Source organism: Uloborus diversus, chromosome 7 (genome assembly GCF_026930045.1).
Source record: "Uloborus diversus isolate 005 chromosome 7, Udiv.v.3.1, whole genome shotgun sequence".
NCBI classification, from domain to species: Eukaryota; Metazoa; Arthropoda; class Arachnida; order Araneae; family Uloboridae; genus Uloborus; species Uloborus diversus.
In genome coordinates, this window is record NC_072737.1 from 157,839,386 (window position 1) to 157,866,502 (window position 27,117).

At 33.2% G+C, this 27,117-nt stretch overlaps 1 protein-coding gene and 1 long non-coding RNA gene across 2 annotated transcripts in view; both read left to right on the top strand.

Moving 5' to 3' along the window:
- Window positions 1-14,806: 14,806 nt before the first annotated feature.
- On the top strand, window positions 14,807-16,495 carry LOC129225845 (uncharacterized). The gene is made up of 3 exons (XR_008580754.1): window positions 14,807-14,939; window positions 15,967-16,129; window positions 16,236-16,495. It is a non-coding gene; the product is annotated as an uncharacterized LOC129225845 (long non-coding RNA).
- Window positions 16,496-20,662: 4,167 nt separating this feature from the next.
- The window catches only part of LOC129225544 (nuclear receptor corepressor 1-like), a 141,101-nt gene continuing 134,646 nt past the window's right edge, over window positions 20,663-27,117 (top strand). The window contains exon 1 of the mRNA XM_054859989.1: window positions 20,663-21,339. Coding sequence (XP_054715964.1) covers window positions 21,275-21,339 — 65 coding nt within the window. The 5' untranslated portion in view covers window positions 20,663-21,274. The remainder of the gene's footprint in view (window positions 21,340-27,117) is intronic.

The following is a 27,117-nucleotide window of genomic DNA, read 5'->3' on the forward strand; positions in this document are numbered from 1 at the left end:
AACGCACACATCTATAGCAGAGAAACTACCATTTTGAGTTGTATCTATTATCCTAAATTGTCTGTAAATGGATGAAAAGATTGGGCTTTGAATAATTAATTTATGTAATTATTCAACTGCTGGGAGATCTTTATAAATAAAATGGCATTGAAAAAGTAAGATCCAAATTTGTGTACCCTTGGTTCGAAAATAACAAAAACTCGTTAATGTGATTTAAAAAAAAAGGTGATTTTTCCACAATTGCTGGGCTTCAGTTTCTCAGTACTGCAGGGGTGCCCATCTGGGGGGGGGGGGGGAAGGGGGTCGTGGTGCAGACTACGCCATTAAAATTTTTAGGGGGTAGTTTTCGATGGGTATTTTTCTCCTTTTTAGAAGGGCTCTCGCCCTGGGGGGATTTAGGGTATTCGGGGGAGGGGTGCGCCTTTGCTCTTGAGGGGATGGGCACCCCTGAGTACTGAGAATAATAATGACTTTCCAGATTCTGAAAAAAGTATTTCTGCCTCAAATTTTTTGTCTGGCGAGGAATTTGTCAATGTGGCGAAATAAATTCGCCATTCTTCGTTAAATTCAGAATAAAATCCAGTGTTTATGTATGTAAGAGTGCCTACCCACCAAAACATCTTTAACCATCTTTAGAAAAGCACAAAGGTTCTGTACTCTTCTGGCCTCGTTTAGTCACTTCACATTACTCAAAATTTGCAAGAGATTTGCATTTTTGGGAAGGCGGAAATTCTTAATTTGCCGAATGGAACTCTAAATTCCCCCGAATCTTTAGACAAAATTTGCTGAATAAGGAAATTTTGGAGGTCACAGTCACACTGACCTCCCAACTGTTGTCGGAACGTCCCTGAATACCTCTGTTGAATATCGTTGAGTTTTTTCAAAGCAGATACTTCGAAAAGATGGAAAATGTGCTGACAATTTCACAACTTTAAAGAAATTATGATTGTTAGGGAGTAAACGTTTGTTAAATTGAACCGAGCAAACACTGATGTGCACTATCAAGCAAAAAATGCGACGATTTTCTCGAAAATATTTAATTTTTTTTTCTCTTTAATAAGTCTATAATCTCAATCAAGCACAAAGAAATTGCCGTTTAAAATGCAAATTCTCTGTGTAATACACCATCAAAATGTGTGTAAAACTTGTCTCTGTGACGCGCCTAGCCGTTGCCTGTGACCGTTCTGCCGATTTTCATGAAATTTGGTACAAAATTAGTTTGTAGCATGGAAGTGTGCACCTCAAAGCGATTTTTGGAAAATTCGATTTTTTTCTTTTTCTATGATTTTATTTTGGATTTAATTCCTCTGCTCTGCACCGAGAGAATTACCAAAACATGGACTAGTAAATTACCATAACATGGACGAGCCAACTATCATAACATGGACGAGCAAATTACCATAGCAAATTGGCGGAAAAATCATCACCCATTACTTGTAAATATACAGACGAACGAAATGACTTTTTAATTTTCCACCACAAATAAAGCCGCGCGTGTACCGCTAGCCGCTAGTGATTGCAAATAATTGAAGTATTTCCTACAATTCTTTGTCAAAATAAAGTTCAAACTGGCTTTTTTTTTCTGGAGAAAAAAAAAAAAAGCTTGTGAACGAAATCACATCTTTTCGATTCTTCAAGCGAAAGTTTTCAGTAAATGTGCAACTCTCGCAACACGGTAATTTTTCCAGTCACTTCTGTTCGGTGACAGGCAATTTAGAGCCATTTTTGCTTTTCATTCCTCCGGCAACTTTCCGTCCCTCCGAGCTATGTGATATTAAATGTTCCAGATTGCGACAAAACCTGTGCTAATTCCAAAAGAGAAAATACTTTCATTTGCGAGAAGCGCAGCTGAACGACTTAGAAAAAAATAAGAATAAAAACTAAAACCGCCACGAGATATAAAAGAGAGAAGTACGACTAATGACTGTGAACTACTATGCCGTGTGAAAACGATTCGCGTCAAGTTAATTACATTCCAAAGCGAAATTTTATCCTGACCTTGAAGCCGGGGATTCGCCAACCGGATGAAGCGTCAGGGAGGGAGGGGGAGAGCGACAGACAGGGCAAGCAAACATGCTGCGCGACGTGGCAGGTGGGACAGAAAGACCCCCAGGAAAACAAATCGTCTGTGAGTGCGTGTGTGTGTGTGTGTGCGGAGTCTGTGGAAACAGCATCCGTAGAAAATCATCTGTTTTAGCAAACAACTCGGTTGTAAATATATCTCGCAGACGATTTTGTCAAGCTTCGTTATTGGTTTTCCGTTGGATGAGTCCTCAGTTTTTTCACAAATTGGACTAATTATTACAATACATCTGAAGTTGATTGTAAAATTTCACATTCACTATTTTGAAACTTAATTCGACATCCGTATCAGGAATGATAATAATAATGAAACTAATAATAATAATAATAATAATAATAATAATGAATAATAATAATAATAATGTAGAAACTCAACTGTCCGAAAGTCCTTTAGCCGGAACCGCGTTTAATCATCTGCAGTTTATTGAGATTTATTTGTTTTTTTGTAAGTAATCAATGTCATTTCAAGGTCACCATGGGTAGAAATTTCTGCTGCAGACACAAATAATCCAAATACCAATAAATTCGAAATGTGACAATAAGCTATTTTATTCCAAAGTAATTATTTTAAACTGCGTATTTATGTTTAAATTTAAAGAACAAATAGTTACTTTTTTGAAGACACAATGAAGGTTGAAGTGGAAAAGTTTACTTTTGTACATCTTTTTAAATTTACACTGCATTTTCTAACTAGTATGATATTTGATGAACAAATTTATTTAGAAAAAAATACAGATTCAAAAAGAATGATAAGGTTTCAAACATGTTATGTTCGAAGAGCAAAAATTGTGCAAAAAGATGGCGCAGCTGTTGGATAATATAATAAATGTAGTGATGTTTATTTGAAATGAACACACCAGGAGGGAAACAAAATCTATAAGGTCTTCAAATTCTATCAAGATAACGACTCAAAAAATACTACTTTAAATGACGGCTATAGTTTACTTTACTACTTCCAATAATAACATAATGGGGTCGTTTCCAAAATTTTAAAAGTATTTTTTTCTGGAAGAGCATGCTTAAAAACATAGGATCTGACCTTTTTTGGATAAATTTGTTTACGTTTAATATTTAAAAAATATACTTAAATCGGAGCGCTTTCATTGTTTACGGCTTCTGCCGATGACATCACAAATGATGAAATGCTATTCAGTGTTGCCCTTCACAGTGCAAAATATTTAATTCACATCTTTACTCACGTGCATTGGCAACGATATGGTGGATAGCAAGCGTAGAGCGCAATTTCAATTCGCTGCTGGATTATCATAACGTGGAAACGTAGTAGAAAGATGCGACAAAGTGTATCATTTGTGACGTCATCAAGACCAAGCCTTGTTTGAAAAATCGGACATTTAAAAACATTACTTTAAAAAAAAAAAAGCTGTTAGGAAACTGAAAGTATTTTCTGGGTCCTTTTTTTTTTTTTTTTTTTGCTCATTCTATCCATTTCAATGATTAAAAGTAGTACTTTTGACTGAAGGAAACCACCCCATTATGGCAAAGTCTCCCGACGAAAATCTCAAGGAGCATATTAAGAAAGCAAAACAGCAATTAAAATTGATCCTTCAGAATAAATGGCACTAAATAGAGTGAGAGTTAACTAAAATTCTCGTTTAATGTACATTCTTGAAAGGTAAAAATATGTAAATAAAACTAATGGAACTCCAACAAATATTGAAAGTATTGGGAAACTTTTTTTTTCCCTCTTCATAATAAATACATAAAAGCAGGGATATATTGTTTGACTTTTTTTTTCAAAGTGTGGAAACACTCCTTGACTTTTTCAAGGAGTGACATTTGCTTTGGAGGAGTGAAATGCAGAAAAGCAGTTTGAAGATCATAATAGTGTATATATATATATATATATATATATATATATATATATATATATATACATATATTTTTTTTTTTTTTTTTTTTTTTTGAGGAAAAAAAAAAGGAAGGTACTATTTCAATTATTTAACCTTTAGAATAATTGACAGTTGGAATTGTATTATAAAAAAAAAAGAAACCTCAACTGTAATGTTTTTAAAATTCACTCCCCTCGCTTTTTCCATTTTCTTCGCAAGGGCACCCCGAGCTTAAATTTTTGGTACAGTGAAATTCTCAATTTTCCGAATGTAACTCTGAATTATAAAACTTGAGCATACACACACAGCTACTTGAAGAAACATTAGGCTCATCGGGGTGTCTTTTTTCCACGATGTTATACTTTTATTTGCGATACAAAACGTGAAAATAAGCTTGAGACAATTTTTGACTCGTTATTTTCAATTTTTAATGCGTAAAATACGTTTGCAGGGGCGTTAAAAATATCTCTGTCCAAAACTATCACATCACGTTTGACATTTTTTTCGTTATTAGTAAAATGCATTTATGTTTCCATGTGGCTTTCTTATTTCAACAAAAACTGCTGTTATTTTCAAGATACAGTGAAACCCCGATTTTACGTTTCTTAAGGGATTTTACGTTAAATAACGTAAAATACAGGAAAACGTAAAACAAAGGAAATCCTTAGCAGCAAAATTGATGATGGGACACGATGAAAAAACATTAAATAAGGGAAATCCGTAGATTGGGGCAGGGGCGTGCATAGAAATTTTGGGGCCCGTCACAAATGACTTTTCTAGGCCCCCCCCCCCCCTCCATATTGTTTATCGCTATATTTCACCCCTAATTTAAAAATGGGTCCCCTTCAGGTTAGGGTCCGGTTCAACAGGTGTCCCTTCTCCCCCCCCCCCCCGTGCACGCCCCTGATTGGGGGACGTAAAATCGGGGTTTCCCTGCAATACAAGGACGCCCGGGGAAAAGTGGGGGCTGAAGCCCCTCCCCCTTAAAAATTATAACTTTGTTGCTTTTAGTACATTTTTCTTTGCGAAAATGTAAAAACATTTCGCCTACAACCATTAATGAATGAATTATTTAAAAAAATTAATTTTAGTAACTCTAATCTGTACTAAAATCAATTTCTATGAGTAAAATTTCCAGCTAAACTATGGGGAAAATATCTGAGCCCTCCCCCCCCCCCCCCCTTAAAATTTTGCATATGGGCGCACATGCTGTAATCATGTAGAAACTTGTTTATCACCACTCACCACTGCAAGAGCAAGAGTTAGTGTTTCAATTCGTTTTCATAAGCATGAAAATAAACAACACTTGTCCTGATCACTTTTCTGAGACACATCCCATTAGTTATTTTTAAACCACCCAAAAAACTCTCCACAAGGCAGTCACTTGCTCTCCTTCAGAACACCTTCTTGGAAGTTCCAGAGCCCATAAACCTCTTACTTCTTCGCCAGGTCACGAATAAGCGAACATTAAAAAAAAAAAAAAAAAAAAAGTTTAAAAGCCTGCCAAACCGTTCTTTGTTGGGCCATCATTCATGCAATGGTATAAAAATAAAATATTTGAAATCGTCTGCAGGTCTGCAGACGCTTTATGCGGAAATGGCGGCTCTGTATTCCAAATGTATTGTGAACTCGTTATACGAGAATTTCAATCTATTTCAGACATTTTCAATCTTTTTTTTTCCGCGAAAAATAATAAAATAGCTTGATGTGCGCGTTCTACCTTCGTCCTTTTCCGCATAGATTATTATTTATTTTAAGTCTTAATGTTGCATTATATGATGAAAGGCTTGTGACGAAACTTGTTTTGATTTTTCTCGAATGAAATCTTCTTGCAAAACCATTCTCTTTTAAATAACTGTTTAGGTGATATTGACCCTTGGTTAGCAGGTGATGTTAGCGGTTCTGCTTCTAAGATTCAGCACTAGCATTAATTATTTTTTTTATTATAATAAATTAATGAAGTTAGAAGATTTGTATTCTTTTTTTTTAATTCGCATGTTTATCTATTTATTATAAATTTTCATATCCCTTTTTCAAGTTTTTTTTTTTTTTTTTTGCATAGAAAACTTTAAATTTTTGTTTTCTCCTAGAACTAAACTCACGCTAAATCTAATTCGCAACTCCAACAAACTATAGGGGGCGCTGCAGCCACTGTCTAATGGCCGATGAAAAAGCTAAAACAAACGCACGCTGTAACATATAAATTGCTTTTAAACTTAGGAAATGATAGATATTTTTGTTCGCATGTATGATTTTTTGTTCTTTATTCATTTGAAAAGATTTTTCAAAGGTTTTTGGTTATTCTGACCCATGTAGAAAGAGATTAGAAATCAAAAAGTATTACGAAAGTAAAAAATTATGCAGAACACACAGTAATTTGTTCTGAAGCAGCCATTTTCACGATAATGAATTCGGAATTCATAAATTTTTGGTTCGCTTCGAACGGCATTTTCATTTTGTACCGTTTTTTCTATACATTAGTACATATTAAGTTCAGTTTCGTGACATTTCCGGCATTCGTTGACATTTTTGTCACATAGTGCACATACGTGACAGACTGTCAAGAGTAACGTTTAACACTAGGTAATTTATTTCTATGACTATATGATTGGATATCGAAAGAAATCATGCATTTAATTCATTCGTCATGGAAATGATTTACCTGATATGCGAAATCTTGTCAAGATACATTATTCTTTCACACAATTTTAAAACCATAACCCTATAAACAGATTTTTGGCAAACTTTTATTTTTTATTGTTCAAATTCTTAACGTTCTTTCTGGATTTTTCAATCTGTTCTGCGATAAATATTTTCAAGAAAATTTATTTGCATACTTTCTATTTCAGTAGGATACTGTAGTAACAAAGGTTATTTAAATCATTTATGTGGAATTAGGTTAAGGAAAAGTGTCCAGTCAATGTTGTTAAGTTCGTTTTTTTTTCATCGAATTGAAAAACTGATATTTATTCAAATTCACTCCGAACAAGATAAATAAAATGTGTACTCACAGTTTATATCAGATATTTTTGATGTTACGCTGTTGCGGATGACGATTCCAAATGATGAATTACGCAAATAAAAAAAATACACATAACAAACTATTTGTTTTGCCCAAAATGAACACATGGAACGCAATGTTTTAGTTTTGTCGGCAGTTTTGTAAATCTCCGCAAGGTAGCGTATTCGAGCGCTGGAGTTGCAAATAACTGCATTAAAATGCATCAGAATCAGGGCACAGTTTAGAGGGAAGTTTTGAGGATCAACCCCGGAGAGGCCTTGGTTTTAATAAAAATTGCCAATCCTGTACAAGATAAAAAAGAAAAAGCTGTATAATAACAAATTAGTACAAATGTGATCAGCAGCATAAATCAATGAAAAATCCCCAAAACGTAAAACCATTTTTAAATACATTAAAAGAATATGTCCTTCTGAAAGTCGTCTTACTAAAAATTTGTTTTCAGATAAATTTTTACTACTTAAAACTTTTTTTAAAGAGTTAAGCAAACAAAATTACTTTTTCCTTTTGATAATTTCTTTATTTCTTTGTGATTCCTTTACTTCTTTAAGATGAAGAAAATACCGTTTGTCCTAAGGTCACCGTTATCTTAAGCACATCTATTTAGGAAACAGCAAGTATTAAAATTCGGCTCCAAATAAGAAACAACTCAACTCGTGTACAAATTGAAAGTTCGGTAAAACTTCAATGATCAGAATTCGAAGTGTTTACCTGAAATTCTCTAAATTCTCACTTCATAAAATGCTCCCCCTCCCCCTTGAAAAAACAATAGTTGTCATGTAAATTAGAGAAAGAGATGAGGTGGGTGTGGGGGCGGGGGGAGGGAAGGAGATAATGCAGGAATATCGCAGCTGTGATGCTGCGAATATTGAAGGATGAAAATTGAGAGACTAGCGTAACATTCGAGACACTGAGCATTACGTGAATAAACTTAGCGACTAACGTTCGAGTGTTAAAGGGAGTTTAAAATACTATTAGGGATTTCTTAAATTCAGACTGTAGATGATCCGAAATTCTGCATTCGGAAATCCCACAGGATCCAAAAATTGATGTTACTATTTTTACATTTTATTTATTTATTTATTTATTATTATTATTATTATTTTTTTAAGTTTAAAAAAGACAGAAAAAAACCTTTTTTCTTTTTTTGTTGGAAAATAATAATAATAATTAAAAAAAAAACTACAATTTTGTTTGAAAAAAAAAATGTTTTTAAAGAAGGCATAACTTTCTTTTCTTGAAAAGTGACTCATTCATCATTTAACGAAAATAATATCCAAGCCAGTTCAATTTAAAGCGTTAACTGTTAGAAATTATTTAAAAAATAAAAAATAAAAACTTTTCTAGGATCTCCATTCTACACCGCGAAAGTCGGGACCTGACGTGCAAACAACGCTGGTCGTCTGGTTAATCATGCAACTCAAAACTGCCAGAGGGCGCAACAGGCCAATGGCCTTATTTGAGTCGAAGATCTTGTTGAACAGGGAACAACAAAAATGTCGGGTGGAGTCGGCTTCGTTTCAAAAGATGTTACAAGAAATCGATGTAATAAGGCAAAGCAAATGCAAATGCAAACCAGATGCAATGCTAATTATTAAATCCCGAGAACACAAGAAAAAAAAAAAGCATTTCAGAATAAACAAATAGATGACTGATAAAACAATGACGCTCTGCTTCAATGTATTCTTCGTGTTAAACTAAAAGTACTTTACATTCTGAAACTGTACGTATAGTATTTTACTACATTTTTTAAAAATAATTTTGTGAATTTTTATACGGTTTCCCTGAAGTCAGAGGCGGCTCAATAGGAGGTCGCGGGAGGTCACTGCTACCTCTCAAAAATTTCCTTATTCGAAAAATGTTGCTGACGATTCGGCTAATTCGGAAACATTGCTGCACAGAAGTTTTTATTTTTTAAAATATTTTAAAGTGTTTTTTATTGATATAAAATGTGCCTTCTTATTGATGCTATGCATATGTGATATGTGTGCACAGCATACTTGTACTTTATCATTCGGTTAAATTGGAATTTCATTCGACAATTTGAAAATTTCCTCTCCCGAAAATTTTAGTTTCGGGCTCCTTAGCCGGAAATGAATGAAAAAAAATCCTGTGATTTCTCTTGAAAAAATATTTATAAAGACTTGACGCATTCAACGTAAATAAATAATTTGAATAATAACTTCATAATATATTATTATTATTATTTCACTTCTTTAACTGCTTCTTTTTTCTGCGTGTTCTAAAGAAGAACACAGATTCAAAACTGAATAAATTGCGTATTCTTCTTTGCAGTTTCGAACAAAAATAGAAATACGTTTGCGTTATTTGTTATTGTACGTTTGTGAGGAAACATTCATGTTGAATTTGAATCAATTCTAAAATTCGAACAACATTTCAGTCCCGTTTCTGCAAATGAAAACAGAAGTGCTCTATTTCCCGCTTTTTGTCAGCCAGGGCATTTAAATGAAGAAAGGAATGCTGCCAGACAGAAAGACGTTTCCTACGTCGTGCAGCATGTCTGTTTCTTGAGTTTTTGGAAAAAGTATTCTTAGAACTATGTTCTGTGTTCCTGTCGTGTCTATCGCTATTTCATTTCGCTACGCTAAAACCGGTTGTACATTTTTGCTTCAATGGAATGTTAGAAAGATGTAGTGTAAAAAATGCCCGTTAAATTTTTAACAACTTGCAAGCTTTGGAATATTCTGAAGTACTTGAATTTGACGAATATTTTAATGTTGGGCACGAACATTTTACTTAATTATCGCATCGTTCTTAGCCTCATTACAAATGAAGGGTATACGCCCAAAATGTCGCGGCCAAAATGTCGCGGGCCAAAATGTCGCGGCCAAAATGTCGCCGTCCCAAAATTTCGCCGGTCCAAAATGTCGCCGTCCCAAAATGTCGCCGTCCCAAAATGTCGCCGGTCCAAAATGTCGCCGGTCCAAAATGTCGCCGGTCCAAAATGTCGCCGGCCCAAAATGTCGCCGGCCCAAAATGTCGCCAGTCCAAAATGTCGCCAGTCCACAAAGTCGCCAGTCCAAAATGTCGCCGGTCCAAAATGTCGCCGGCCCAAAATTCGCTAGTTCAATTGGTACGAAAAATTTAAATGTACGTCGATGCTTTTCAGCATAAAAGTTGCGAAAGAATATTAATTGCCTTTCAAAGTAAGTTCCTTCAAAAATTCCAAACGTTTTCTCCTGTCTTAATTCGTAAGCATCAGATTAATTCCAGAAAATTAATAGTTTTCAGAAAAACATACGTTTTTCTGTATACTATTAAGAACGTAAACATGCGAAAGGCTGCTGCAACGGATTTCTCTTTCTCGTTTAATCTGATTAATAATAATACTGAAGATGTAAAGCAAAGGATCAAGATGTAACGCAAGGATTCAGACAAAAAACTGGTATGGAAGTAAAACTAAACTGTTCTAAAGGCGAATGAAAGAATAGTGAGGCGCTATGTGAATATGGCAAGAGAATAGGCGTTTTGTATTTTTTGGCGTAATGAAGTAAAAACAAATAACTCCTTCACTCTAGCATATTATTATCTTAGCGACAAGTCAGTAATTTAGGGGATCAGGCGGAATGGCCCCCGACTTTGAATTTTTTTTATATATATATACAAGTGGAAGTGCTTTTTATAGCAATCCTATGAAATTTGCATTGGTTATATGCCCGTTATCCTCCCTCTCCCCTTTCACTAGAAAAATTCGAAATCACGGGCCAGGGTGGAAATCAAGTAGAAAGGTATCTTAATGAAATTTAATTTTCTCATAGATTTTTTAACATCACCCTAAGAACTGTAAAAAAAAAAAAAAAAAAAACTGTACGTTTTCAGTGAGATATACGTTGGTTAAAGTAAGATCAAAACTGTTCTGAGACTTTTTCTGGAAATGAAACTAAAGAAGTTTAACAAGACTGCTCGAGACCTTCCTCTGAGAGGACATTTGTATGTCCTTTGCGACCGGGATTTTGGGACAGCAAAACAAATGTTTAACAGAGATGACAGATTATTGCCGTGGAAACTCTGTCTTATGAGTAAAATTCTGAAATTACGTCGAAATCTTCACCGTCAAATCTTTTGAAATCAATGAAACCCGTAATTGCTAAAACAGGTGTCTTTCACTCAGATTTTTGAAAAACGACTCTACGCGATGACAAATATTTTCAATTCTCAACATTCATGAAATTTATATATTCGATAGAACATCAAGGGGGACAATTTCAGAACAGCTATTTTATTAGAGGTTTTCAAGAGGATACTTTCATGCTTGCGAAGTAGCGCTTGTCAGCTGAATCACATTTTCCAATTTTAAATAGAAAAGAAAAAATTTCACAATGTAGGGTGAAATAACTGATATCAATGAGATTATTCAGATCAATTTTGACCTAGACAATTTTGACCCTGAAAACGTTCAGTTACTCCACTATCTTGAACGAATTGACGCAAAAAAAACCACGCAGCCCTAAATCATATATGGGTACTTGCGGGTATCGTTCGAATTCTTACCACAGGTTTTGACGTAGAATGGCCCCAAAAAATCGGTCACATACAAACGCACACTATTCTTGAAGAAAAGTTTTAAAAAAATTTATCGAACGTCAGAACTGAACGCCGTCAGAACGTTTTACAGTTGGTAGATAGCGAGTCACAAGAAATAAGATAACGTAACGCTTGTATTCTATTTGTTTGCTGAAAAACAGCCGAGAGTTGCGAATCAAAACGGAATAATCTTTTTAGAATTCATCAAGAAACTCAGTTAGTTCAGTCCCATTTTTAACGAAGACATTCATTAAAGGCAGTAATCATTTATTCTGCAAATTTTGTGTTAAACAGCATTTTTCTTACCAACTGAATGAGCGAATTTTGGTTCTACGACATTTTGGACAGGCGACATTTTGGCCCGGCGACATTTTGGACAGGCGACATTTTGGCCCGGCGACATTTTGGACAGGCGACATTTTGGCCCAGCGACATTTTGGACCGGCGACATTTCGACCCGGCGACATTTTGGGCCGGCGACATTTTGGATCGGCGACATTTTGGACCGGCGACATTTCGACCCGGCGACATTTTGGGCCGGCGACATTTTGGATCGGCGACATTTTGGCCTGGCGACATTTCGGCCCGGCGACATTTTGGCCGCGACATTTTGTCCCGCGACATTTCGGTGGCGACATTTTGACCCCAAACCCAAATGAAGATGTCGATTGCCGATGAAAACGATCTTTTTAGTACTAACTCTCATAATAAAGGATGAATTGTTAGACTGTTGATCATGAAACAGGTATTTTTTAATGCGATAACAATCTCTAAAAACTATAATTACAATACTTCTTTCATCTAAATCACTGGTTCTCAACCATTTTACTACTGAGGACCACTTGGTACTCTTCCGAATATAGGATTGAAGTAATATTTTTATAATTAATATTATCATATTAGGTGAAATATTGGATTGAAGTAATTTTTTATAACAATCAGATTAGGTGAAATGAGATGGGGATCCAAAAGTTTTCTTTTAATAACAATTATAAAAATGATATAGTTTAATTTTCACTGTTCGCGGACTATAGGTTGAGCATCGCTGCTGTTAACTCCTGATGGACATTTGAATATTTCAGTGAAAGGGGGAAAATGTAATACCGTTTTTATTTTAACGAAATGAAAATTCAATATACACTACTCAGACAGCACAGATCGTCGAATATTCGTTGTAATATCGTTGAACTGGTGCAAAACTCATGACATATCACAAACGGATATCGACGCAATGTAGATTTCCTCACATAGAATTGGTATCTTCCAAATATGGTTGACAAAAGAACAAAATTGGCACAGGTTTCAAAATAAATTTCAAAATATGTTTGAAAGTTTACATTGATACTATATAGCGAACCTCTAATGTTTGTAATCATTTTGACGAGTTTTTACATTTCTGAAAATTGTTTAATCTGCTCATGCACAAAAATTTTAGAAAAATTGCAATTTACTGACTAGTATTTTCCCACGTTGTCGGTTGTCGTCTTGTGAATTGTTGCGAGCGCGAGTGTGTTAATGAATTAGCGATTTCTTGAATTAACGTGAAGTAAGTAATTGCCTGCTTTTAAAGTTTTTTTAAATTATGTTTTCTAAATTCGAGAAACAATGTTTTGATTGTCAAGAACGACGTAGAATGAACTACGAATTTGATAATGAAATATCTTATATTAATAATGATCAAGCACTAGGTCTTGAAAATCAAGTTGCTGATACTGATGTTGCGACTAATAATGTGTTTATTAGTTCTCATATTATTATTATTATTATTTTTGTTTGTTTGTTTGCTCAGATTAATTGCTGGAATAAAATTTGGGAAAATTCTGCATACAAAACAAATAGTTTATTGTCTAATGTCTACTTAAATATGAACACAAAATAGGTTATCAATGATTCATAGATTACTTACATGTTTTCTTGGAAGTCTTAAATCTTTAAAATTACTTTCTTTAAAAGCTAAAAAAAGTTTAATGCAGTAATCAGCCATTTTTTCTTAAATTATAAAAATAAAATCTAAACATTTATTTATGTTTGGAATTAATTCAAAAATTATTTCATTTTTCTTGTCATTCTTAATTATTTTATTGAGTTATATTCCAAACTTAAAATTTCATTCAAATGAATTTTTAAAAAATCCTAAGCATATTACTGTTTTAAAAAAGCTTGAGGGTAAAAAAAAGTTTTAAAGATTTTCAAAAAGTGTGCAAACAGTCTATAAATTATTGCCAATTAATTTACCAAGATGCAATTTATGTAGATATTTCGTCACACAAAACACATGAAAAAAATTGTCGACAAATCCTCTGAAACAGGTTGTTAGTTCATCTAATATCAGTAGATATATCCATTTAACGTCTAAAATCTGTTGAAAATTCCTCCCGAGTGCAATATAACCAAAATAGAAAATATCATTGCATCCCAAAAACACTGATAATTGCTCCCAAAAATGTTGAAAGTCATACCATTTTTAGCAGTTACTTACTCATTTATTATTATTTTTTTTCCATGCTCGAATTAAAAATATTGTTTCAATAAATATCTGAATTGTCTTCTAAAACCAGACTGCTGGTAATAGAGACTACACTCTAAATTCCCCCGTACCACCAACCACTATACATAATAGTTTAACTCGTTGGATAGAAACATGAAGACAGCCGTAGTTTTTGATTCTGAGCCACTCATGATCCAGCATCCCCAGAGGATTGAGAAACGGGAACTTGGAGGACTTCGTGATTATAACAGATTTTACTTGCAAGTGTGGCACGACGTAAAAAGGCTCCCCCCCCCCCCCCCCCCCCCCTCGTGCACACAATTTTTGTTTTTATACAACAGGTTATTATTGTTATTGATAAACGTTACATCGCGAAGTTTACTTGTTTCAATGCGCCCTCTGACGAGCAACTTTATTCTTTAAGCGAATATTTCTGGATTTAATGTTTAAAAAGATAACATTTCTTTGCTCGGATGTCAACGGCAATTTGGCAATAAACAGAATACATATTTTACCCCCTACCGTGCTGACTTTTTTTAAATGGAAACTGCATGGGAAATCACGTGTTTCTGGAAGCTAAATGTTGTCCTAGCGCCAACAGAATTCCCTGAACTATTCTAAGGAGAGTTTATTGAGCCCTGCTCGGCTGGTCGGTTGCCAGACTTTATATCCTTCTGCAGATAAATATGAACTTGTTTTAATCTCTAAATTTGCGTACTTGCTTAAATATGCGAGAAAGAAAGAGAAAATATCGCTCATTAAATTTTTTAAAGGACTGGAAAAAGTTTCACTTGCGTAGGACATAACCCTGTAGAAGCTTCACTAACCAAAGTGATTAGGATTCAATAAACCGAAAATTTTGGATAAAAGTAGTACAGTACAATCTCGTTTATCCGAACTGGGACCAATAGAAATCCGTGCAAACTGAAATCCGGTTACTATCCATGGATAATAAGTAAGAACATTCCTTAAATAAGCTGACATACATTTTATTATGGGGGGGGGGGGGGGGGGGCCGATGCTTTGTCACGAAATTACATAGGATTGTTTCCTATAAATACTTTATTATTTATTGTTCATTTATTGCACTGTCTATACAAAAGTTGTACATTTAGCTAAAATAATAAAAAGTAAATGCTTGGCGAACTTATAGTTCAGCTATCATTATCAAATTAATCGTTTATGTGTGTGTTTGTGTGTGTGTTTTTTTTTTTTTTTTTTTACTTTACACAGTTGATCCGGATTAACTTTAGATCCGAATAAACGGGAGCCGGATAGATGAGGTTCCACTGAACTGAAAAATGACTGTCAAGAGCCAGAAAAAATTCTGGCTTTTTAAACATGCTCATGTTTATAATATGACTCCTGAATCTGATTTTTGCGATTAAATTACAAGAATTATAAGCAAATTTGTTCACTAAATGTCACACAAGTCAGAAAATACAAAGTAAATTTAATAAGACATACTTTAATTTTTATTGTATTGTGCGTTGTTAACAATACATTCAACTGTATTTTTTGTTCTTAAACTTTAAACGTAATATGTAGTAAAAAAATAACTCGACAAAACAATACTTGACTTTCACATTCAATCGCTCTCGAAATATAATGATATTTTAAAAAATAATATTATTTAGTGTTCCAAAAATGTATTGATGGGTTTGAGAAAAAACAGAAATGATAGAAATGTTTGCCCCCAGTGACCTTGAATGCGATGTTATTTACTTACAAGGGTAAATAAACACATAAAAATTCAGTAAACCAACTTCGGTTAAACGAGTTTTCGGTAAAGAGTTTCAGATAATAGAGTTGCGACTATTTTGGATTTTTTTTTTTTTTTTTTTTTGAAGTTTTTGCTGTGATATAAAGTGAGTTACATACTGTTTGTTGGAATGCAATATGTATTTGATTTATTGTGTTGTTTGCTATTAAAAAGTATTATTTGTTGATTTATTATTCCTATTATTATTATTTGTTTGTAGATGAAACACGAAAGAAGCGGTTATCAACACAAGATGCATTGGCTGTTTGAAAGCTTAAATGGTGACTGATGAGGATTTTGAGGACTCAAGTGATGATCTTGCTCCCGAACTAAAGCTTATGAATTCGTTGATGATGTTGACAAAGATACTGTTTGAATAAGAGGTAAAATTTACTGTAGGAAAGCAATCTTTTATGGAAGAAAAAGAAAATGTATTATTAATAAAAAAAATTCGTAATGTGTATAATTTATTTCATTTTATTTTTTTAGGTCATTTGGTGAAATTGAAGAATTTGATGTACCAAAACCGTATCTGTAGCAAAACTAGCAAATGCTTCCAGAACGAAACTTCGAAAATATGGTTTGGAGGCCAAGTACATTATGTATCAATGTGTAAATAAAGATATTCCAGATTCGTTAAAATTATATTGAAACATACATCATTTTTAACTGCAAAGTTTTAAAAATGTGGCCCACTGTATGATAAATAGGATAACCGATAAATAAAAATCATCCGCAAAAAACTTTTGACCTGCACAATTTTATGTCTAAACTGATGTTTGTTTTTAATGGATTAAGATACGAATTTTCAACAGAAGGTATTCAATGTGTTAATTTACAATATTACTTTTAACAAAATCCCCCTCCCCCCTAAAAAAAAAGTAAAATTCGAACCCGAGAGGGTTGAATTTAATAACAAGGGGGAGAAGACGAAAAATATTATTTTTTAACCATACTTAATTAAAATGTCGAAGCGAGAATGCACAATCTAAACAATTCGTAACGATGTTCCATTTATCACATGATTCATTATTGTTATCAATTTCCGATCGAGCTTCCGGATGAAATATTTCGTCATTTTAACGACTTAGGAAAGCCAGAAATAGCAAAAAACGAACAAACAAAACTATTGAATGTGTTAATATTTCTCTTGCGAGAAGGAAGCAACTGAAAGCTGCCACCCCTCATTCGTAAAATAAACGAGGTCCGCAGTAAGAGCAAAAGATATTTTCAGCTCACGTTCTCTTCTCCAGCTATCAATGTTACCAGCTGGCTCCAATGTTTTGTTGGCGCGGATTCCCAGAATTCAAAAGGTTATCCCTTATTTGGCGAGAATATTGAAAGAACTGCTTACGTTTCTTTTTCGCTTCGGATTGGTTTCTTAATTAACCGACTTCAAAAAGGAGGCGGTTATCAGTTCATACCGTATGTATGTTTTTTTTTTTTGTTTGTCCACTCATAGCGTCTCACCTAGTGAACCGATTTTGATGATTCTTTTTTTAATGGATAGAGGATGGCTCAACTTAGGTCCCATTACTTTGTTTGACCATATTTGTTCTTCAGAAAAAAAGTTCTGGGCAAAAAACAGTAAATTTCCCTATTAAATGATTAAACTGATATTGCAGCAAAGTTCACACTTGTCAGCCGTGGATAACGGTGGCTCAGTGGTAGAATTCTCGTCTCCCACACGAGCAACCTGGGTTCAAATCCCGACTAGGACAAAGTGAATTTTACTAAAATTTCGTTTCTACTGTTTTCCGTATTTTCTCGAATGTTCTATTAATTTCTGTATCTTTTCAAGTCTGGAAAGTTCCAGCACTTTTTCAAGTTGTATATAAGGAGATGTAACGTTCATTCGTGGTTCTGAATTAAGATCTCGAGTTGAGACTAACGAGTATTCGCTTCATTTGGCTTTCACATTGTCTTCGCTATCTTCATCTACGCGACAATATGAAACTCATTGTTATAAAAGTTTGGTGCCATATAACTGTAACATTAATAGTAATTGTAATGATAATTTTGAATAAAGGCTTTTCTAAAGCAATACAGTGATATAGAGCCGCACTTCTTACTAGGTAACTTCTTACTTTTACTGAAATATCTACATTTACACTAAAAAGAAGGAAATAAAAAAATTTTGAAAAAAAAATAGAACCGACTTCAAAATTGCTCTAAAAAGTGCATGTGGCACAAGCTTTTTAATTGTTGCCAAAAACAAAAAATGAATAATAGTATAGTTAATTGATCATCAAGTTAACAAATTAATTTCAAGGCTGAACTTAAGCAAGCATAGATTTGCGAATTTCGGGCTTTTGAAACTTGTTAAATGTACAGGTTTTTGATGCTTTGACTTTCCTTGATTCGAATCTATAATTGTTTATTCATATTATTACCAGTAACAAGAGACTTAATGGGACTTGTTCTTTCAATCAATTATAAATATTTCACTCTTTGTTTTGTGTGTATTTTTTTCAAGAGACATTGTTCCAAATAAAAAAATTTTGAAAAAAAAATAGAACCGACTTCAAAATTGCTCTAAAAAGTGAAAAATAATTTTATTCTTTAAACACCATCGATAATACTTTTAAACATAATTTTTGAAGTTGGCGCAAAAACAAAAAGTAAAATCCATTGTAACCATGCTTCGTTCATATTTTTATCAAAAAATCATCCAAACTTAGGAACGAAACGTTTATATCGTTACTCAAATATGCTGTCATCAATGCGTAATGCATGTGGTAGTGAAGAAACTGGACGTGGTTAAATTTATACTTGTAGCTGAGTTATGGCTGTGAATGGTTTTATCGATCGTTTTTGCGCCAACTTCAAAAATTATGTTTAAAAGTATTATCGATGGTGTTTAAAGAATAAAATTATTTTTCACTTTTTAGAGCAATTTTGAAGTCGGTTCTATTTTTTTTTCAAAATTTTTTTATTTGGAACAATGTCTCTTGAAAAAAATACACACAAAACAAAGAGTGAAATATTTATAATTGATTGAAAGAACAAGTCCCATTAAGTCTCTTGTTACTGGTAATAATATGAATAAACAATTATAGATTCGAATCAAGGAAAGTCAAAGCATCAAAAACCTGTACATTTAACAAGTTTCAAAAGCCCGAAATTCGCAAATCTATGCTTGCTTAAGTTCAGCCTTGAAATTAATTTGTTAACTTGATGATCAATTAACTATACTATTATTCATTTTTTGTTTTTGGCAACAATTAAAAAGCTTGTGCCACATGCATAAAATACCTGTGGTATTTTTCAAAACTTTATGTGACAAAATTAATAAATCAATTTTGGTTTTATTTTTTCCCTGCATGCTTTATTCACAACTCCAGAGGTCGAATACGCTACCTTGCGGTGAATTATAATACTAAAGAAAAAGGTAAAACATTCCATTCCACGTCTTACAGGCCACAGACAGTTTGTGGTATAATGTAATTTCAGAAGAAAAGGGTGGCACTGTGTGGGGGCACAAGAAAGTCTCCCACAAACACGATGAAATATTACTGTCATTCTCTAAGCGTCAAAGCAAGTTATAAGTTACGGCATTTGTTTGTTTTACCTTTTTCATCCGCCATTGGAGAGTGGCTGCAGCGCCCCCTATAGTTTATTGGAGTTGCGAATTGGCTCAAAACAATTTAAACCACTAAAAATACGATTTTGTTTCTTTTGGAGGATTGGCTATCGACAGTATTTGTTAAATTCTCATTGATTGTTACGAGTATTAACTGTCTCGTGATATTGAGCGATCACGAGACAGTTCTGCTTTAAAAAAAAGGGTGAATATTTTTTGTTCAAAAAAGGTAGACATTGTTACTAGCATTAAATATGATTACACTTCAAAATTTGAATGACCATTCAAAGAAAAAAAGGGAAAAGCCATTTTAAATAAGATAAAAGAGTAAAAAAAAATTGTTTCTGACAAATTTCCGTTTACTTCAGTTCAATCAAGAGTTGCCACCAGGTAATTATTCCATGTTTCGAAAATTCTACATAAATTGCAGTATATCAATTCAGATTTTTTATTCATTTAATTAAAAAATTGGAAAAAATAAATAAGTAAATATACGAATGAATAAAAATCTATTGCTTTTCAGACATAAAATGAAAGTAAAAAATAAATTTTGGATGAGTTAATTTAAATAGCTTTGGTGCAAGTAGTTTGTCAGCGAATAACTATTCATAATTACCATACCTAAGTGTTTAAAGTTTAATAACAAAACCATAACAAATGCAAATAATATCCGATCTGAAAGAAATTGCCAAAAATAATACAAAAAAAAAAAACAAAAAAAAAACAAAAAAAACAATGAGATGCAAAAAGATCTATTGTCTGAAAGAAAAAGAAAGCGGTAGAACCCCATGAAAAGAATTTAATAAATGTATTTGCGGCTGTTATGACACAATGCAGCTGAATAAAAGCCACTTTAATTGAGCAATTGTTTTGTGATATTAAACGAATCTACTATCCAAAGGAAAAAAAAACATCTCTATAATTTAGGTCCGTGCGTTTCCTGGTTTGAAACCAAATACAATTGCGAAAAACTATTTTTAAAAATAGTTAGCATTCCACTTAACTAAAAAAATATTTCAAAATCATTCATGGTGACAGACGAAAATTTGTGCGAATGGAAAAGAAATTACGGATTAGGTCAACGTTTTCTTTCAAAAATAAAGCATTGTTTTTTTTTTCTTTTGAAGGCATTGTTTCAGAAAAAGCATAATAAACCTTCTTTCTACTTCTATGTGGCAGTTCAGTAGCATGACCTTCAAGTTTTATTTTCCTCCCCTCCGACCGAAAGGCGCGCTCCCCTCTGTAGTTGCCGCCCGTGGACTCTTCCAAACCTGCCTGTCATGTCTGCGGTAATCACGGACTAGTTCATTGACTTGGCGCAGAACGGCGAGGATGGTACGCCAAATGGTTGGCCGTACTCCAACGCAAGATCGGATTTTTGCTGCACAACAAATCGTTTCGTAGTAAAACAAATTCCAAGAAATTGTGTGTGACATGGATTAAGTCATGATCGACGTCTGAGTAACTATTAAAATTATTTTAATAATATGCCATATTGAAAAGAGTTGAAGCATCGCCATCGTATTATGAAATAAAAATTTGTCTTCACTTGCAACTATTTTTTTTGCGTTAGTATAACGTGGCTCTTTTTCTACCGCTCAGAAAATTCCACAGCGCTTTGGATGTCAGTCAATAAACTGAAAGTTAGAGTTTAGTTTTATATTTAATTAGTTTTTTTTTTTCCTTCCTGAGGCTGCAGTTATGACACCTGGACAAATGTTTTGGACGTAACATGCGGCGGGAAGTCAGCATGATCCTTTCTGGAATTACTCACAATGGTTTCTTAAGCTAGCGTCTGCAACTGCCAAGAAGAAGGAAACCGCATTCAACATTCCAAATCCAGCTAATGGAATAAGTGTTCTCTGTTTTTTTGTTGCTTGTTTTTCTGTGTGTGTATGTGCGTCCGAAAAAGGAAAAAGCTGAACGGAGAATTTTATTTTTTGCAATGAGTAGTGTCAAGGCACTACCCATCGGACACGTTGCCAGTCCCATGTATGTGGTCATGGATAGGTAAGTGAAATCATTTTAATTAACTGTTTTCAACAGTTTCTCTTTTTCGTTTTCCTCGTGTGGCAACACTGATAATATCTTAGCGCAGTCTCTCCGAGAACAATATGCCTAACCCTTACGTAATTCTAATAATTTAGCACTCTTATTTTGCCTGGACTAATAAATTTGAAAGGGAATTTGCGATTATTTGGGCACAATATATTTCAATGAACTTTGGGTTAATATTTATTTCAATGAAACTAATATTCCCCCCCCCCCCCCCATAGAATTTTAACGAGTGTTTTTAGCATTAAAAAATTTACTTAAGCACTTTAAAATGTAAACAAAACTGTTCGGAAGCTTCGTACAATGAGTAATATTCGACAACGGCAGTAGAAGTACATATTAAAGCGTTTTAGTGTTAGGATTGATTTTAATACGGTAATTTTAGTTGGGCTATTTGAAATTAAAACTCTGAAGAAATTGATTTTTATTTTACTGTTGTAAATCAATTCACAGTCGGATACTTTCAATGATAAAAGTAAAAACCAAAAATTATTTATTGGTAATTTTGAGTCGAGTATTAGATGTTATTCTTCTGTTAAAAATTTTTCAAAAACTATTGGTGTCGATTTTTGGCTCATAAGAGCTTATGTAATCATAGCAATTTAATGATTTGCGAACTAAAATATTTTTATTAAACATTTACCATTTTATTAAATCAGTTCATTTTCATGAAAGACTTTATTCAGTTTTCATTCGGGCAATTAAATACGAAAATTATTTCAGGTGTAGTATTTACCAAATAGTTAGGAAAGTTAAAAATCGTTTGTTGGAAGTAATAAAAGTAAAAAACAAAATCTGTATAAAAAAAGTAACCTATAATATCCAACTGCAATATCTAACGGCATGATTTAGAAGAAAAAAAATTTCAATGAAAACCTACCTAGGATCTGATCTTCAAACGCGTTTTACTCGAAACTTAAAGTAGTCCACTTGCATCCCTTTGCTTCTCACTGCCGCATTTATGCTTTAGTTTTATTATCATAGATAAGTAACTAATAATAATAATCATGTTTGGTTGACTAATTAAAATTTCTATTAACGACTTTCGTCAAAAAGTTAAGTTATACGGTAGATCGTTAATTTCAATAAGTTTCGCACAAAACTTATATTTTTTGAGAAATCGTCTGTTTCGTATTTTTTTGAAAATTAATATTTGTTCTCCAGCAATTACAAAACATGTTAAGAGCAAGATTAGCGGTCGCCACTCCCGGTTTTGAGCAGGTCCGGTCTTGACCTGCTCAAAACCTTCCTGTGCTATAAAAAAAACTCAATGCCGTTAATTTGTTTTATTAAACTTTATTTAAAGTGATTTTTTTTTGTTTTAGTAATGCTCAAAAAGCTAATTGGTTGTTTCGTTACTTCATTTGGCTTACATAAAAAAACTAAGTAGCGAGAATAAATTTTGCTTTATTTTTTTTAATTAAGAAAAAAAATTAGTTTTGATTAGAACGAGTACACATACTTTTAGCATAAATTAAAAAAATATATATAATAAAAATTATTTTTTCGGAGCGTACTGCGTCAAAGGCAGTTTTAAGTTACATTCATATTCGCGTCAATATGCTTCGTCTTCTTTGTTTGTAAAATTTTTTGCAAGAGGTAATTTCGAGTAATATTTTTATTTTACTTGAGAAACTAAAAAAATACAAGAAACAGGTCGTGAAAAATTTTCCTTTCGCACTCGTGATTTTACAATGCCACCTTTTGTCGATAATAGTTCCAAAGTAATCAGAATTAAGTGTCAATTAATGTAAAAAATAATGATATGATTTGAATTTTGTTCATTTTTTGCGCTATAAATTCCAAGAAATCCAATTTCTTTTTTTTTTTAAATTTAACATCGTATTAAATTTTAAACTCGTGTTAGCTCTTATGCAAACTCGCATTTCTAGATCTTGAATACGCTGGATTTGGGGTCATTTAAGAAATTAAAGGAAAAAAAATAACAATCAATAAAATTAAAACAATTCGATTTTTCGCAGACAAAGCACCAGATGTCTCATTGGAAAGGTCATATCCTACGTCAGCGACGCGATCTTGGTTTTACCTCTTTCAGCCGCCATTGAATTTTGAATTAAGATCTAATATCTATCGATATATAATTCAAGAACTGTAGTTTCAATTTCAAGTAAATTTTTAAAGAACGCAACTCGATTTACAATTCCCGTATAATGTTTGTAGTTTTATTATTATGCCGTAACCGTAAACAGTTTCGTAATGTGTCTTGAGTTTTTTTCAGCAACAACGAACTTAACTTCAATTCTATGTTGAAAAAAGTGATAAACAATGAAGCCTTAAGACAGAATTACCAATGTTGAGAGCATCTTCTGAATAAGAAGAAAATGGCGAACGAAAACGATCGATTGGAGTTCCATTTTATCAAAATATTTGATAATATCGAACCATTTGTTTGAAATTCAGCTTTTTTTCCCCTCTCTGAGAGATAATTACGTGACAAATTATAAAAATATATCATTTTACATTATTTCATGATACTGGGTTCGGACTCGCATCTACTCTTACGGGTTCTTCCTTTACACGTAGTACACAATTTTTAACTCGGTTGTTGGTTCGAAAGTTGGTGCACGTTGTTTTGGTATTTTTCAAAATGAAATGTATCATTACACAAGAAATGCAGTCACGACACCTGGCCGCAAAAATTAGAATGTTTGCAAATTTATGTAAAGAATATTTTAATTAGCCAGCTGTACTATTTTGTTAGCGAAAAGGTTCAAGCATAACTCAAATTCGCATCGTTTGAGTGTTTGTTTTCGTCACTTAAAAATAGTTATTCAACTTAAAACAGAAAATGTCTCCAAATCTCTGAATGAAACAAGTGGTAAAGTAGAAAATACATTATAATTATAAAAATATATTTTTGCGAATTGTGGGACTGTTTATCCTCATAGTCTGTTCGTTTAGTGTGGAAAATATTTATACCTGAACGTAAAACTCTAAATTAGCGGTCGCCAGTCGCCAACGGGTGACCATTTCATTGAAAATATCTTCCGAAAAATTAAGTCTTGGTTGCCAAAAGTAACGACCATGTGTTTCTCAATTTGTTGAAAATCATATTGTATATCGTGCTACGATAATACGCTTCCTATCCTGAGACGTTCAGCGCGTCAGGCGACTTCTCCTTGCCAACGTAATTCGGTATTTATTTTTTGCACTAAATATTTATTTTTTAAAAAAAGTGGCTACCATTTTTTGTGACATAGGTAGCCAGTGGCTACTATTCAGAATTCCTAGTCTAGAGCTGCACCTGAACGCTAGAACAACCTCTTATTATACAAAAAAGAGCCATTTTATGTCTGAGAGACTCTTGTGCAAAGAATATTTTTGTTCGAAATTATTTCTGTTCAATCCATACGTTATGAAAATATTTTTGAAAAACTTTCATTAAACTAAGCTATTGGATACAGTGATGTAGCCAGAATGGGGGGGCGGGGCATGAAGCAACAAAATTATATGTATGAACGCACATACAAGGTCCTTAAGATGCGCTTTTCGGCCTATAATTTCGAAAAATTTCGTGTGAACTTCCCCTGTGAAAAATTTCTCGCTACGTCACTGATCGGATACGATTAAATATTTTGTAATTTCTTCGAAAATTAATTATATTAGTCGCTCAATGCGGCTATGGTAGAAGTTCTAGCAAGTATAACGCAAAATATTAAACGAACATTAAATAACCATATTAATTTCTTTCCACCATATAAATTAATCGTCTTTAATGATGTGTTGCAGTTTTTAGCCTACTTTCCCAGTAAAAGTCAAAGAAAGAAGAAAAAAGCATGAAAGAAGGCTTAATGCATCTTGAAAATATCGCAAAAAAAATCAATAAATAAATAAAAAATAAATGAAAAAAAATTAAAAAATAAAAAAAATTTAAAAAAAAATAAATAAAATAAAATAAAAAAAATCAATAAAAATAAATAAATAAATATCGAAAAATTTAAAATGGGGGGAAGTAGGGTATTGAGATGGGGAAAAAAATGTCTTTCCCTCCGCCCTAATAACTTTTGAGTGAATGGTCCGATTCGAACATTTTTTTTTGTTCGAAAGATCTCAGCGAGGACACCTCATTCCTATATTTCACTTTTTGATTTGAACTATTTTTCGTTCAATTTTGAACAGTTCAAGAAAACTTAACATTAGTTCCTACGGGGAAATTCAAGGCAATTCCGAACTTCGAGGCGAATTTTCTTCATACAAACTTTGTAGGAAAAAGCTTTTGATGAAAAACATGTATATAAAATATTTTTTTGATTTGAACAATTTTCCGTTCAATTTTGAACAGTTCAAATCCCTTAACATTAGCGCCTACGGGGAAACTGAAAGTCAATGTAGATTCCGCACTTGAAGGCAGATTTACTTCAAACAAATTTTGTTGGAAATAGCTCTTGACGACTACCTCCCGACTCCAACTCCGAGAATTTTGTGGCACCTGACTCCGACTCCTGTGCCCGACAATTAGTCGAACTCCGACTCTGGCTTCGTAACTTTGGCAGAAATTTGTACACGGAGGAAAAATAACTGACTCCGATTCTTGGATATTCGACTCCGACTCCTTTATCTCAAAATAAGTCCGACTCCGACTCCACAAACATTGGCATAGTGGCGGACTCGAAGGGAAATGGCCAATTCCAACTCTGGGTCTTTGCAATTAAATACCTTCGACTCCCGAATCTGACTTTTTTATACCAAAATGAGAATGACTCCGACTCCGCAGCCATGGTTTTAACTGTGAAATAATTATTGTTAATATGACAGTGGATAAACTCGAAGTATTGTTTTTATTTATTTTGGAAAGTACATTAATTCATTTAAAAATTATTTTTTGGCAACAGGGGAAAACAAACGATTTTTTTTTTTTTTTTGATATGATGTATTTATTTTAATGAGCTTGTTAAGTTTATTTTTTTTTATTTTTGAAAGCGGTTGAAGAATTTGTTTAATGGAAAAAAGTGTATTAGCTGCTTTGTTTCAAAAGTGCTACTATGTTATTTGTTCGTTTTCCTTTTTTTTTTACGCATTTAATTTTTTAGATGAGTGAGGCGTATTTTATTCCTAGAAATCAGCTTAAAATATTAAAAATATATGTTTAAAACAATTTGCGATTTTATCTATTTTTTAGAATATTGATCAGATACTAGAAAGTAGATACGGGTATACGGGAAAGTAGGCTCGTTTAATTCTAGACAGAACTTCTTGTTAGGCTTGTTATAGTTTTGAAATCTCTTAGTTTTCGATATTAGAGCATTTTTACGGACACCATTTCGCCACGTAGAAAAGTTTCGTAAAGATAGTAGAAACCAAACTATGAGTTGCCAAAACAATATTACGAAATTCCTGTTATTTTCATACAATAATGCTCCTTGTTTCCATCTAATTTGTACAAATACGCGTAACATTGAAAAGTACAGAAACTGAGCTGCCTTGAAATTAAGTCTTGATTTGCATTAATATTTTAAGCGATTTTATATGAATATTTCTAGTGCAAACCGTTCTGTTTGTTCTATTTCGGTGATTCTCCACTCTTACGATTATTATTTGCTGTTAAATCGAAAGGTGCTTGAATTTTATGTTCTGCTGACTTTTTGTTGACGAACGGAACAAACGCCAGCTTACCGGAAATTTATTTCGCCTGTGTGTGCGTTTTTTATATGTTTTTGTTGTTATTCATTTTATTTTTTCCTTTTGGAATTGCCGACTTAACACTGCAGGAAA